The sequence below is a fragment of the Phytophthora parasitica genome (assembly GCF_000247585.1).
Source record: "Phytophthora parasitica INRA-310 unplaced genomic scaffold supercont2.62, whole genome shotgun sequence".
NCBI classification, from domain to species: Eukaryota; Oomycota; class Peronosporomycetes; order Peronosporales; family Peronosporaceae; genus Phytophthora; species Phytophthora nicotianae.
The window spans coordinates 136,358-151,080 of NW_008649048.1; the positions used below are offsets into that span (position 1 = coordinate 136,358).

Genomic DNA, 14,723 nt, shown 5'->3' on the forward strand with positions numbered 1-14,723 from the left:
ATTCAGCCACTGTCGTCTCTGCTGAAGAAAGACGTCACGTGGTCGTGGCGAACCAAGCACCAAAAGGCCTTCGATCTGGTGAGGAAGAGCCTGGCGGCTGCACCAATTTTGATGCTGCCGGATGATTCCAAGCCGTTTCACGTAGTGTGTGACGCCAGTGACTTTGCGATTGGATGCGCGTTGATGCAGTTCGACGATGAGGGTCGAGAGCGTGTAGTGAGCTACCAATCCCGCCAGATGAAGCCCGCAGAACGAAACTACCCTGTTCACGACAAGGAACTACTCGCTATGCGTTATGCTCTGATCAAGTTCAGAGTGTATTTGTTGGGCGAGCAGACGTTCGCAGTCTACACTGACCACGCATCGCTGCGAACAGCGATGAAGAGCCCACATTTGTCCCAGCACATGGCTCGCTGGTTGTCGTTCTTCTCCGAGTACAATTTCGTGGTTCGCTACAAGCCCGGCAAGAACAATATTCTTGCTGACGCCTTGTCGCGTCGCCCCCGACTACGATCCTCGGGGCGTGAAGACCCTGACTTTGATGAAGACGAATATCTTGGGTATGTAAGTGACTGGTCAACGGGAGCCGAAAATTTATTGCTGTTGAGGGAGTATTTCATTTCTAGGGATTACTACCGAGGGGATCGTCTGTAGTAGCTGCTGCCGTCGTCGATTGCTGTGAACTAGAGACGTGAAGCTTACTAAGTACACCGTTAGAGTTAGTGGTGACTACTAATTTTTTTATACATGCTTGTTTAGAATGATTCGCTTCGTTGTAGCCAATGTACGGAAGCACCAGTTGTACGCACTACCGTAGTTAATAAAAATAACTAATTATACGCATTAAATGCGTCGTCTTATCTGCACCTTCAGCGGAGCTCGGTTACTGCAGGGTATGCATTTACTAATAATAACGCGGTTAGCCGTGTGGCCAACTCATTTCGCTGCAGACTGAAGTTCATTACCGTATCGCGGTAAAGCTACATTTATAACGCGATGACGTGCGCCTCAAGCAATGTCTTATCGACGTTTGAAGAGCGTCATCTCGAAGTGGATTTGCTGAACAAGAACCTACACGACCAACAAGACCTTCATGGAGGACACCTTCGGCAAGCATTCGACTATTATTAGATAGTTTCGACGAAGCTGCATATACTTTCATGTAAGAGTGATCACATTCGCACTCAAAACAAACGTGAGAGATCGAGATGCCTCGGTGAATGGCGATTAATCGATGCCTTTTAATCCATGGCTTTCATCTTTCGAGGTGAGGTGACAACGCTGCCGAGACTCGAGCGGGTTAACATGGATAGGGTGCTGGCAAGTTCAGGCACCATTTCGAGATGGGAAATGCTGCCTCGTGTACCACACGGAGTGGGCCTTGTCGGAAGACATCCGGATGAGATTTCCCGTACGTATCGCAAGACTTGCAGCAGTCCCTTTTTGCGACTTTCGACCAGCCGTCCGTTGAGAAGCTTTGCAGCACTGCGCCAATGGAATCTCCATTCTACAGCATGGATGCATGGATGCATGCAGACTGATCCTCATCTTTATTGTTTGGATGCCTGCAGCGCTTTCCGTCTCTATGGATTCCAAGAAGCATGCGCTTTTCTGTTGAGCTTCATAAGGATGTCGAAGTCCCAGTTTCTCTTGAAGAAACTGGCATCCAGTTCGAGTTTACGTATCTCTCAATCATGCTCTGCTGCGTGTTGCACTGCAATGCTGCTTGGTTGATCTTTGATTAGAGTAGTAAATCAGTGAGGGAGAAAGTAGTGTACACTTAAGGGTTAAATATGAGACGCTAACTCTACTGCCAATGCGGCGTAGCGCCCTACGCAATCTATCAACATGTATACCCTCAACTACTCGCAATACGGCACTAGAAGACTCAACTGCTGCAGCTTACCGGTACATCGTAAGCGATGGCAGAATAGGTGCCTGGTAGTGGCCCGGCACAGCTGCATATTGAGGCTGCGGTGCCGGGTAAGACGGAGTGGACCCGTGGGGCTCGAGGAACGACAGAAGTGATCGCTGGTTGCCCAGCACTTGTGTGTCGTATCGGGGGTGGCAACCGGTACCGGCCGAGGTGAACGGGTTGGCGAGTTGCGTGATAGGCCGGAGAGCAGGCACTTGCATCTGCCGGGCCGGCACCTTCTCACCAATGGAAGAGCTGCGCGAAAGCGGGTTCACCAGGAAGTCAATCGAGAGCTTGGTGCTGGTAGGGGAGATGAATGAGGTGCCGGTCGAGCTGGGTGGGGTCACGACGCCGTGAGTCGGCGAGTATGATCCGGTCGTCAAGAGCTTGGAGTGAGACTTGCAGCGGCCCTTGACCTGCGAGAATTTCTCACAGTTCGGGATTGTACAGCGACGGCCACCGCCGTGTGAAATGCAGTAGCCCTTAGACTGCGCCAACTTTTGGCAACCGTCGAACTGGCATCGACGACCGCCGCCGTGGGCAATGCACAAGCCGCGACTTTGAGCGAGCTTGTTGCACTGCGGATCACGGCAGCGAGAGCCACCGCCGTGAGCCTTGCACAGACCACGGGTCTGGGCGAATTTGTCACAACCAGCGAACTGGCACCGAGCACGGTTGGCATTGCGACGGGTACTGGACGTCGGCATGATGACCAAATGAGGTGGAGATGGAGAGGATGTGCTTTTAAAGACACAAAACACTGCAGCACTGGCAGTGAAGAGATTGAGTGCCGATGTTGGCGGGTGGCGGCGAAATGTAAAGTGAGCTCATGAACGAGATGGCAAACAACCAAGCAGAGGAAACAACGGGACCAGCACATGCGACTGCTGCTTGCTCTACGATGGGACTTTCCGTACCACGAGGTGCTCAGGTCGGATACCAGCCGACTTGACTATGGACGCGAGAGAGACAGAGGTTGCGGGGGGCGTGTGCCGGATAGGCGACCATGCTTTAGCCTCCCAGCCATACTCGTTGCGACAGCTGGGTCGAACAGCTACATAGCCCAGAGGTGACAAACAAGCGCATTGCATGTGGCGTTCTTACATACGAGGGGTATGGTCTCTCGAACTCATTCGATTGCTTCCAACTGCCGCGATTACTCGACTAAAAGACGAGCCTCGTGAGCACTGCAGCTTGTATCTTATTATTGTGGCCCCTATTCAGGGGAAAGATACCAATTGATGGAGCTTTAACTGTAAGCACTAATTTGATATGCCTGCTCTCAATGGAGGCTCACTGACTAGGATGTCAAGACCTAAGAAATATTGCAACTCGAATCGCAACGCACGAGCTAATACGCCGCGTTTGAATGAATTAATAGTTATAAGTCATTATAAGTACCTGTTCCGGAAGCATGTTACGCCTTAATGTAAATACCTATGTCAAGAACAGTAAGACTTCAAAACTTTCAGATTCTATGCGCTACTGGCGAGGGCGCATCTTTCGTTTTGCCTAGCGCTATTCGCACTAGTAAACTACGTATCAGTATGCATGAGAGCTCTGCTATTTTCGACGCGCGGAATGAACTTGTATACGCTCCACTTTCTTGCGATGTGCTGGAGCTCGAGTCTTTCTTCAGCTGGACGCTTTCATTGGATGACAGACTTAGCGGCGGGCGCAAACTTTGCTTGCTTGTTATGATGCTTGAGCCTTGTGTGGATGTTCTCGTTTTCCGCCGTCGCGACGTCCTCCCAGGTATCCGATCCTAGCCAGATCGATCGGTTCTTTTATTCGCGGCCTTGTCTGCTTTCTTGCTCCTGCCGTCATCTCACCAAGAGAGCGATGAACAGACAAAGAGGCAGAACAGTGCCTTGGCAACGTGACGGGGCTTCGCCGGCTCGTTTCGGGTCGCCTTCGAGCAGAAACACGATATTCCGACCCGGCGGCATGTCGTCGGATGGGGAAAGGTGGCTACAAACCGTGACGAGGCAGAAAGAGGCACATCGCTGTACGCCCATAACATTGACATGCGCGCGTCGCTCTCGGCTTATCTGCGGATGCTCCGTCGCTATACTCCACCGAATTTCAGTAAACCCGTCGTAAAATACCTGGCTAGAATCCGTAGCGAGTTTGCTTGCAATCACGACCTGAGCATGGAGGGATTCCGATGACGGTCTCCCCTTACAGACAGAACACCCCGTTGCAGTTTTGGAAATCCCTCTTCACGGCCCGTGCCAACTCTGCCGGCTGGATCAGCTGTCTATGCTAGGTTTCCCGCGTGGATGAGGGTGCTGGGCCCGACTCAAAGATGCTGGGATCTGATCTCCTGCTGGGCTGCCTTATTCGCTTCATCTGAAAGCAAGGGCCATAGCCTATTGCAGTACTGTAATACTGGATGGCATCTCACCTTGCTTCATCTGCTTGAGACGTGCTTGTTGGGGCCAAAAGAACCAAATAGCAATTCGCTGTTTGAATTGCCCTAAAAATCTAAAGTGATACACTTGAATTTGGACTTAACATTTTTAGAACTGTAAGAATGAGCAAGTTTCTTTAGAACTGGCATTTATGTATCTTCCCGATGTTCGGGGAGATCGCACGACTGCGCTGTGGAGACTTGCTCTGTAACAAAGCATGCGGGAGGATAGTAAAAAAAAATTACAGTACTTGTACGGGGGTATTGTGCAAAAATCGAAAAGCAAACAGCGGCTGGAAACGCGGCCTTGATTGTTTCGACTCATCAACTTATCCGCTTTCATCTTGGGAGGTTCTGCTCTGCTCGTGCAGCCGGCACGTGTGCTAACATAATGGCCACCCCAAAGAGCCAATTTTTTACCATAATGGTAATTCATTAAAGAAACTGCTACATACATTAGCAAATGTTTCAGTGTTTCCCGAGCCATAATAATACTGTAAATGCTGCTGCTGCCATACAGAGGATTATTATGTGCTCGTCGTAATAAAGGCGTAAGCAGCCACAAGTCTATCCACTGCAGCGCCAACAACTTGTGGGCCCACCGAGACTTGCTGTGGCGTACTGTACACTTGCAGTCGGGCCCTGCTCGTTTCGGCCGATGATGGACGCGGGCGCAACCGTTGAAGAGTGTTCGTCAAGCACGACTCGTTTCCTGTCCAGGCTGGACTCCAGCAGCACGCCAGGGTTCTTGGCCAGTCTTCGGAGCACGCGTTGCAACTGAGGTGACGAAAATGAGACCAGAGTCCGGCTTCCAAACCGGATGAACCGGATGTTGCAGCGTTGCAGTCTCGCAAACTCCTGCGTCCGTGTGGCTTGGTCGCTCAGCCAACTGGCTTGGCTAGTAAAATGTAAGATGCAGCGAATCTTTAGCCACTCCGAAATTGGAAAGACTGATGGCATCGAATAGACAACGCTCGTGGCTAAAGCTCGCCGTCAACAACTTCTTCTGTGTAGATTTTCATTCCTGGCTGTAGTCGACGCGATTGAAGTCGCGCATTTGGCAGCGGGCCAACTAAAAAAACTCACTCACAGGATCGGAACTCCCTGCCATCTGTGAGCTCGTCGACCTGGCGAAAGGTGCACTCCAAGCTCACGAGGTGTTGACTCCAGGAAGGGTGTTTTCGAAACGCGTCTGGATTCGGTTTTTCAATTCACATCGACTGGATCCGCGGAAATCGCGATGGCAAGGGACACTGCGCTCGGTTTGGCGCTGCATGTTTTGAAATGATAACCTCGTGCTGACTCCGTCGATACGGTGCCTCTGGGAAAAAGAGACGGCGAAATGATCGGATGCTGCACTCGACCAGCCCCAGCAGCTAACGAAGAAGCACAGGTTCTTCTACTCGGTTAAAAGTTCGGGTTGGTTCAAGAAATACGAGACGAGAAGACTGGCTGGCAGAGCACCTTGTCACGCTGCTCTACAAGCCACCAGAGGGAGAGAGCAGATGAGCTGGGACCTGCTTCGAAGCGGAGTTAACCTTTCCTAGCTTTTTAGGACTCAATACGTGTAGGGTTTGTCGCGGCCGATCCGAAGCTCAATATTTGCTGAAGGCCATTGCACACGCTCAAATTTGCATAGGGTCTTGTTGTTGGAGCGCAAATTTGCGTGAACAAGCTCTATGACATCTGGACTGTATTCATGTTTTTTGAACGAAGTGTAAGTTGGAACAGTACGTATTGCTGCAATGCATTTTGGTTCAGCTTTCCCGGGGAACGCCTTAGGGCGCTCAATGTGCTGCTGATCATTTCATCGCACAAAGCACCGTCCAATAATGAATCTACCACAGCCAAAGCATACATCACTAATGTACACTGCATCTCTATGGACAGCCATATAATAAAAAATAAATATATATATATACAAAACTTGAGGTCAGGCACTCAAGATTTTTGAGGCAATGTGCTGCAGCTCGGTCATCTGCCGTATGTCTGTGCCGCCGTTCCATGTTGGAACTTTCAACATCCTTGTCACGAGGCCTTTTGACCCGTCCATGCCAGTCTCCGTCTGTGTCACCATAACCGAGCCACTCGCTGCCGTCTGATCGAAGAGCTACGAAACTCATGGCGTCCTTCAACGCCGCCCGTCACGTGTGCGGTGTAGGTGGATAGGACGCCAAGGTGGACGATAAGGCCGCACCGCGATGTGGCATGCTTCAAGCCTCGATCTCCACCAAAAGTGCCTTCATAACTGCCGGACAGTGGCCACAGTTGCACAATTGTGAAGATGGCGTAACGTGGTTGTGTGGTGGTCCGTTCAGAACCCGAAGTGGGCGATTCTACGCGACGGCAATCGCTCCTCGTGAACGAGACGATTTCGGTGCAGAGAGAGTTGAGACTCAAGGGACTGAGAGCAAAGTGCACAACGGACGGGAAGCGTGCCATCGCATCATCCCCATCCGGGATCAACTTCAGGATCTGTGCTAACGTAAGGCACGAAAAACAGCGCTTCGGTGTGTTCAGGTGGCGAGAGCACGCACGCTTGTCTGTAGTAAATCGCTTGAAGACTAAAGACAGAGGCTTGTCGATCTCTCGACTGCCAAGAGGCTCAGCTCATCAATAGCAAAAGGCATGCAATTTTACGGATAAATACACTGCAGGCCGCAGCAACTTCTAATAAGCTATGCGAATGGAAATCAAATCACCGGTACAGCACGAGGGGTGGGTAGTGCGACGGCATGGTTACCGACGGGCGAGCCTGCATCGCTGCAGCTGTAGAGGCTAGAGTAGTCATCGGGTCGAGATAGGAGAGAAGCGAACGTTGGTGAGGCAGCACGGAGCCGACCATGTGCATGCCCGGTAGCACCGCCTCCTTACTGTCGGAAGCCACACTGCATGGGTTAACGAGAAAGTCGATCGAGAGCTTGGACTTAGTCGGCGACATGGTGGACTTGGGGGTAAAGCGATCCGAACTAGAGGTCGTCGAATCCGAGATCGATACCGGAGACCATGAACCTGAGCCGGTCGGAACGAGCTTCGAGTGTGACTTGCAGTGGCCGCGCACCTGTGCGAACTTATCGCAGTCAGCGACGTGACAACGGCGGCCACCGCCGTGAGAGATGCAGAAGCCTTTGGACTGGGCGAGCTTGGAGCAGCCGTCGAAAGCGCATCGACGGCCGCCACCGTGCGCGATGCACAAGCCTCGACTCTGAGCGAGCTTCTGACAGCTCGGGTCGCGGCAACGCGAGCCACCGCCGTGCGCTTTGCAGAGCCCGCGGGTCTGTGCGAACTTGCCGCACTCGGGCATGCGGCACCGTGCACGGTTGGCGTTGCGGCGAGCGCTTGAGGTCGGCATGATCACTGGTCGCGTGGACTTTCTGAAGTGTGTCGAGCTGCGGGATTTGGCAAATGGTGGAGTGGCGAGTTCTTCTTGGTTCAGGAATTTTGTTTGCGTCCGCTCGCGTTAAGGCGGACAATCTGCACAGCCGTGAACCTACACCCTCCGCGGCTTTGTTTTTGAACCAAGCAAGCGCACGGACAAGTGTACGTTCGATCCGACGATTTGGGGTACGCCGAAAAACCCGTCACGGCATACGTTGTCCTCTTGTCCACGCCTTTGCCTTGGTCTCTATGGCCTTTGGGGGCTTGTGGAGACCATAATGTTCACAGTGAGACTGTTAGCATCCACTCGGGGTGGAAGCACGTCGAAGTTGTGGACTCTGATCCGCAGCCATTACTGGTGCATAGGAGAAGGTCGGTACGTGTCGATAAGGTGTCGACCATGCGGCGACAGCGCTAAATGAGCCAAGACATCGCTTCGAATATCCCCATTCACTCCCAGCAGGCACCGAAACACGTGCCTGCTGCCGTTCCAGAGTCCACCAACACGCTGAGCCACGACGCAGATGTCCTGACCTCTCTAACGTGTTCTCACCGAGTAGAGGCGTCCTCACATCCTCGCTATCTCTCTCATTCGCATCCACACGCTGCAGTGGACGCAGGAACCTGTCGTGCTCCACTGCCAGCGTTTTATTGACGTTGTGCGCTCACACATGGCTAAGGCGTTTGGCTTCAGCGCCGCTGCCACATCGGCACCAGGTGGACTTGTGTTTTGGACAGCCTCGACATGAAAGCCATCGATCTCTACAGCCAACTTCGCCATACTATAATAGCACTTCGTATGAAGTGTAAGGGCTGAAAGTTTCTGGTGCTAGTTGTGGGTCGCCAGACGCTGGTTAATCTTGCGTGTGCTCTCTGTTAGAGTCCATTGGAGCTCAGTTGCCCGCAACGTCGTGCTGTTGACTACATGTAACGAGTGTCATGCACAAAGTACAGTGTTCGATGCCTGCACGACATTCGAGCCGTTTACGAACAGAGACTCAATGTACCATTTACACGTAGATGTTGCCATTGTTAAGCCTCTCAGGCGCTCCTTAGACGACGGCATAGTTTCGTACAAGGATGGCAATACAGTGTAAGCTGGCATCATCAAGTACTGTTTGCCGAGTTGGCAAGGAGACACCACGAAACAGCAAAACCGAGCTAAGATTTGCTTGCCCAACTGGAGGTTGGTCGACATCGGCTGCGTCCACCTCGAAAGAGCGTTACGTCGCAAAATACTGCTGGAGAACCATGCGGCATCTTCTTGATAAGAAAGCGACGTAAAGCGTACATGTATTATCCAGCGTCGATGCTGGTCCTCCATGTATGCGAAACACGAGTTCTGTATCTCCGGGATAGCATGTTGGTGCTGCTCTAAAATTTAGCCTGGATAGTAACGAAGCATGTTTGCTCAACGTGTCCAAGTTAGCTCAACTAACCGCAACCGGAACACAGAGTTTGCGAAACGTTGAACGTAAACCTGTTGACGGACATGGTGTCCTCATGGCTGGCGTCGCTTGGATCGTGATCAATGCATGATCTCCAACAGAATACTTAAGTACAATAGTATCGACAGGATGAAAGCAGGAATATGTTTAAATATATGAGGTGGTGTTGTTTAGCGGTAGTAGGGTACTAGCGGCCGGACAGTGAGTGATGGTAACTTCAACCTGGATGCCGGCGGCAATGCCGCCGTCCTTGACGTAGGTTCGAGAAATGACAGCAGCGAACGCCCACTCGCTGCGATGCTAGGAAGCTGCGGAGCTGGTGGTGTAGCCTGAAAGGCTGGCACTCTGGTTTTCGTCGTGCACGGTTGTTCGTTAGGCAGCGACGGGTTCACAAGAAAGTCGATGGAGAGCTTCGAGTTGACCGGAGACAGGGTCGTATTGGGGCTGCAGCGGGCAGAAACCGGTGGGGTCAAGAGTGCTGCGTGGGTAGGAGACGAAGGAGATCTGAACACCATAAGCACCTTGGCGTGGGCCTTGCAGTAGCCACGGACCTGCGAGAACTTGTCGCAATGGGGAATAGCACAGCGACGGCCACCGCCGTGCGAGATGCAGTGGCCCTTGGACTGTGCGAGCTTGTTGCAGTCCTCGACAATGCAACGGCGGCCGCCGCCATGGGCGATGCACAGGCCACGGCTCTGGGCCAGTTTGGGGCAGTCGGGATGGCGACAGCGCGAGCCGCCGCCGTGCGCCTTGCAAAGCCCACGCGTTTGTGCGAACTTGTTGCAGTCCGTTAGTCGGCAACGCGTGCGGTTAGTGTTGCGACGAGTGCTGGGCGCTGGCATGGTCGGTAAGTGGTGAGGTGGTACGATAGTCGACTGAGCTGTGCGGTGTCTGGTAAAACTCAGAATAAGAGATATGACCCCGTCACGGCTGCAGAGCTCAAGAGTCTGCTGTCCTTGCTGTACGATCGGACTGCATGAGCCACGTTTTGCTATGTCCGCGTGGGTTGCAACTTGCAACGCCCTCGTGTTGCTTGATGTCCTGGAGATATAGACGAGTTCTCTATGGCCACACGATGTGATGCCTTATCTGTTAATCCAGTTTGGACAAATTGCGATGCTAACGCACCTACCGTAGGTCCTCAGCGGACATTTTTCACTGTGAATTCCATGTGCGAGGCGACGACAAGATGTATTGGAGCTATAGCGGCTGAAAGCGCGGAACTCTAGGGGCAAAATGTACAACTTCAGCTTGCACTCGGAGCTGTTCGCGGTGCTGGGGCCGGCTGTATGGTGTGGTGCGCCGACGTCGGTGTCGCTCGTATCATTACTTCCGATACAAGTGCATCAGCAATCGATAGACGTTGAATTGAGACTTGAAATCACAAGATGTCGGGAATGAAATCTCGGCTATGTGAACGAGTCGCGAGAGTCTCCAATGCCAGAGGAAATCCGAGAACTCGAAGCTTGTGGGCTCCGTTGTGCCACGGAGGAAATGGCGTGAAACGAGACAGTGACCAAATGTTCGACCAAACACGGACAAGTCGTCTATGTAGACGAATCGAGTCATGACTTGACCGGCTCACATGGCGAAAAATGCGCGGAGAGCAGGGCCACCGATCCGCTGTGACGAACTCTCGGTTACAGCTCTCCGACTCTTGATGTTAGTGAGCCGTATCCACAGATAACTCCACTGATTCTCTTCCGTCTCGTTGTTAGCAACACCCTAGTGAAGAGGTCAACTAACAACCGGCTCAAGTTGTTCAAGTGTTCAACTTGAAGCGATACAGTTAACATCTTGACGAACACTTCAAGAATGAAAAATTGTTTGCCCTCCAGCTGGAACTGTAGCGGCGGCGTAACGTGCAGGATCTCACCGCGTGTCCGTATCGTCAACGTCCGAGTACCAGAAACGCCAGCTTGTTCAGCTTACCGCCAAAAGCCGAGTTGGTTCCCAATGCAGCTCCAAGCAAGCAGAGCCTCACCGGCAGTGACTCACCGCTAACCGTAGTGTTAAGCCTTGTTGGTGCGCTTATGCTGTCTGCCGCTGCGGTGTGCATGTACGTATGGCCGCACGGGTCCCACTTGCGCCGGTTGATCGACTCCAGGCATTAGATCGCGACTGTATCTTGAGCGGTTTCGACTTGTTTCGGGGAGGCTGAGTCAAACCAGTTTGCGTTCGTGCCCCCCGCCTTCCAGCTCCTCCGTCTTCGATGGCCCCGGCACGCACCTCCAGTTCGCCACCGTCTCCGGTCCCGTTCGAGCCGCCGATAGTCGCTGAATCCGGCAGAAGCCCCACGTGGGACGAATACCTGGCCAACAACAACGAATTCACTCTCCCGGTCGTCGGCGACAACCTGGTCGAGTCACGACCGGCTTATTATGCGTCCCCCGGCTACACTGCAACGTCCAGTGGTCATTCATTACCTTATTCAGCACGGGTAGCCATCCCTGTTCCACCGCAACGTCGTCTCAGTCCAGCGCCAATCCACAAATATAAAGTGTCGCCACCTCCACTCCCAACACCACCGTCGCCTCTGTTCACGAGCTTACGTCCCGCTCTGAAGAGAAAAGCAAAAGGCGAGATTCCTCCTGGTACTCAGGTAGGACGCTGGACCAAGAGAGAGCACGAGCTGTTCCTCGAAGGCCTACAGCGTTTCGGGAAATCCTGGAAGAAGATCTCGAGTCTTGTACACACACGCACACTCGTACAGATCCGCACTCATGCTCAAAAGTATCTCCAGAAACAGTCTCGCGCAGCGATCAAGAATGCCAAAAGTGTAGAGCCCCACCATCAACCAAGAGTAGCTTCTCCCAGCTCTCTCAACTTTCAGAGTTGTCTGTCAGCTTCATCCTCGCAATCCTCATTGGCGTCGTTCAAAAGCATCAATAGATTGGACCAGTTACTACAGGATGACAGCGCCCTACCAGCTTTCGTGGACGAGTACTACACCAGTCCGACTGCTATCGAAGACGACCTTCTCCGGCCCTTATTTACAAAGGAGCAATGGGTGCAACAGCCCAGCTACTCCAATAAACGTCGTCGCGTGGACACCAACGCGTCATCAGCCACGGACATCGCTTCGGTCGAGCCACTACCGGCGCCTAACAACCTGCCGTTGCCCAGTACCAGCTTGGAATCGGCTGCAGTACTACTGGCAGCACACGAGCCTGACGAGACGAACGTGTGGCTGTAGCTATTATTCTTTTCTTTTTTTTTCATGAGGCTTCAGGACGTCTATGCCCAATTGTTCATACCCACTAGCCAACATGCACATACTTAAACGATAAATATTGCGTTGATACTTTTGTCTTCGCTTTTATCCTTCATGCTGCTGTACTCGCTCCGGCGACTCCGACTCCTCCTTGCTTCGCCTCTCGAAGAAATTGCTGTAGTGCTGTGAGTCGGTCGTCGATGTCGCTGAAAGAATCTGCTGACGTGTCCAGTAGCGCTTGTGGCGGTTGTTTCCTTCGTTTCAACACAGACTTCTGCTGAGTCTGTGGTGGTACGCGCGGTGACGAGGCTGGAGACCCTCTTGGGGTGGCTTTACGGCCATTTCTGCTGGTATTTGATGGTGTTGGAGACGGAGAGCGGCCACGACTTAACGAACGACCAGAACGAGGCAACGGCGAGTTGTTCGAAGCACGTGGACGTCGAGAATCAAGTGGGGGAGGCTCCATGGCACGTTTGGGCGATGACAACCGAGCGTCCAGCTCTCGCTGTCGCTCTTTTGACAGTCGTGAGTTGCGTGAGCGTGTAGAACGAGACGAAGTCTTGGAACCTCGGGAATCCGCTGACGAATACCCACCAGCCGAGCTATCCGACGTGTAGCCTCCGTTGGGCCGTGGCGGACGCGTGCGAGAGTTTGAACGCGCTCGGGCCTCGCGTAGCTTTCGTTCCTTTTCTTGTTGATACGCAGTCGGATCAAAGCGACGGAAAGCTGGACGGGTCGTGTGTTGTCTGCGTCGAGTGGTTCTTGGTGTTCTTGTGCCTGTGTCCTCGTCATCTGAAGGACCGTAGTGGGTAGAAGAAGACTGGAATGGAGCAGGGAAGACGGTGTTGGTTTGCTGGTGTCTAACACTACTCGCTGGAGACTGAACTGGACGCATTGAGGGAGATCTGCCCCGCGTGAACCGCGATTCGTTTGCACGGGTGCCATTGAGCGCTGGACGCTGACGCGCCCCATGTTGTCCAGCTTGTGCGCGTGCAACTGCAAGTTGACGAAGCAGTTCCCGGTTCTTGAGCTGTGTCTCCTCTAACTGCGCTTTCATTTGCACCATTTGGGCCAGAGTCTCCTGTACAGCAGCATTGCTGTCCTTCTGAAAATGTCCACAACAGATAATTGGGTTAGATATGAGAGCGATACTAATAAAAAAAACGATAAAGCGACGTACGATCTTGCGTCTTGTCTCCAGTCTTTCTTGCTCCTGTCTCGCTAATTCGCTGCGGTCATTCTGCTGGGACGCAAGTCGTAGTTGTCTGTATATCAGTGTTGTTAGCAGCAAACTGTGTCAGGAAATAATACTCCAATAACTCGAAATTGAGTGCTGTTCACGTACTTGATCTCCGTCCGCAACCGTGCCGTCTCTACAGCCGAATCCTCTCGAAACTGCTGGTAGAGTGCAATAAGCTCTTTATTTTCCTCAATGGACGCCTAAAACATACAATTCATCAGCTCACACCACCATCAAAATTCAAAAACTGACACGAACCTGAAGCTCTCGCTGCAATTCTCCCGTCGAATTTATCCCCACATTTCCATTGCCACTCACATTATCACAATACTGTTTCAACGTGTTCTTCAAGCACCGATTTTCCTCTTTCAGAGCCGTATTCTCCTCAGACAATCGAGTGTTGCTCCCATTAACAGAGAAGTTCTCTTTTTCAGCCAATGCCTGTCTCAGTCTTCTGATAGTCCGCTGTAAAACTTCTGGAGATGGCGAAACTTCGTGAGTCAAAGGTAGAGGATAGTGCACTCGGTCGAACTCGACGGCATAAGTCAATATTAAGTATCTTTTCCCAGTGCTCGTAGCCGTAGCGGCGCTTGTCAATCTATAGTATACAATAATAAAGGATAACTTTAGTCGAAACAAGCAAAACAATAACTAAGTTGCTGTAAGGATATGGTTATTATCTCACCCTTCCGATACCGCTCCCGGTTGTAGCTTGCGTTGCCTGTAGAGATTCAAGTCTGCCGCCGTCAAGAGATCCACAAACACCGTGTCACTTCGCCGATGCAGTGCTGTAAGTAGCATCTGGACGAAAACTGGGAATCTCTTTGAGTTGCCGGTCTGGCGAGTAAGTTGCTCGACGTCGGAAGCTGGGAACTTGCCCGTCCAGACGCTCGACGGCGCAACGTTCGCGTCGGCTGCTTCTACCTGCACGTGTAGCAGCTGCTGTTGTACCTGCACCGTCACCACATAACGCGCGCCGTGGAACTCGATCGTCGCTGACGTCTCGAGATCCTCCATCTTGACGCAACTTAAACTGACAATTGTGCACAAGAAGAAAATAGTCCATGCCAACCAACCCAACATGTTCTAGTATCGAGAAATAAATTGTTTTTCGT

General features: G+C 52.2%; 5 protein-coding genes across 5 annotated transcripts; 1 reads left to right on the forward strand and 4 right to left on the reverse strand.

Moving 5' to 3' along the window:
- Positions 1 to 1,902: 1,902 nt before the first annotated feature.
- Positions 1,903 to 2,622, reverse strand: PPTG_16869 (hypothetical protein; the record flags this gene model as incomplete). Its single annotated transcript, XM_008914609.1, has 1 exon — positions 1,903 to 2,622. The coding sequence occupies one exon, from the start codon at positions 2,620 to 2,622 to the stop codon at positions 1,903 to 1,905; it is 720 nt and encodes a 239-aa protein (XP_008912857.1).
- A 4,316-nt stretch (positions 2,623 to 6,938) lies between these two features.
- On the reverse strand, positions 6,939 to 7,734 carry PPTG_16870 (hypothetical protein). Its single transcript, XM_008914610.1, has one exon. The coding sequence runs from the start codon at positions 7,678 to 7,680 to the stop codon at positions 7,027 to 7,029; it is 654 nt and encodes a 217-aa protein (XP_008912858.1). The 5' UTR covers positions 7,681 to 7,734; the 3' UTR covers positions 6,939 to 7,026.
- Positions 7,735 to 9,324: 1,590 nt separating this feature from the next.
- PPTG_16871 (hypothetical protein) lies at positions 9,325 to 10,046 on the reverse strand (the record flags this gene model as incomplete). The annotated part of the gene is made up of 1 exon (XM_008914611.1): positions 9,325 to 10,046. Exon 1 carries the CDS (start codon positions 9,994 to 9,996, stop codon positions 9,325 to 9,327), a length of 672 nt encoding a protein of 223 aa, XP_008912859.1. The 5' UTR covers positions 9,997 to 10,046.
- A 1,231-nt stretch (positions 10,047 to 11,277) lies between these two features.
- PPTG_16872 (hypothetical protein) lies at positions 11,278 to 12,455 on the forward strand. The gene has a single exon (XM_008914612.1). The coding sequence runs from the start codon at positions 11,367 to 11,369 to the stop codon at positions 12,348 to 12,350; it is 984 nt and encodes a 327-aa protein (XP_008912860.1). The 5' UTR covers positions 11,278 to 11,366; the 3' UTR covers positions 12,351 to 12,455.
- On the reverse strand, positions 12,311 to 14,696 carry PPTG_16873 (hypothetical protein). The gene is made up of 5 exons (XM_008914613.1): positions 14,294 to 14,696; positions 13,867 to 14,206; positions 13,714 to 13,808; positions 13,549 to 13,633; positions 12,311 to 13,473 (listed from the first exon to the last, which is right to left on the reverse strand). The coding sequence occupies exons 1-5, from the start codon at positions 14,689 to 14,691 to the stop codon at positions 12,481 to 12,483; spliced, it is 1,911 nt and encodes a 636-aa protein (XP_008912861.1). The 5' UTR covers positions 14,692 to 14,696; the 3' UTR covers positions 12,311 to 12,480.
- Between the last annotated feature and the right edge of the window lie 27 nt (positions 14,697 to 14,723).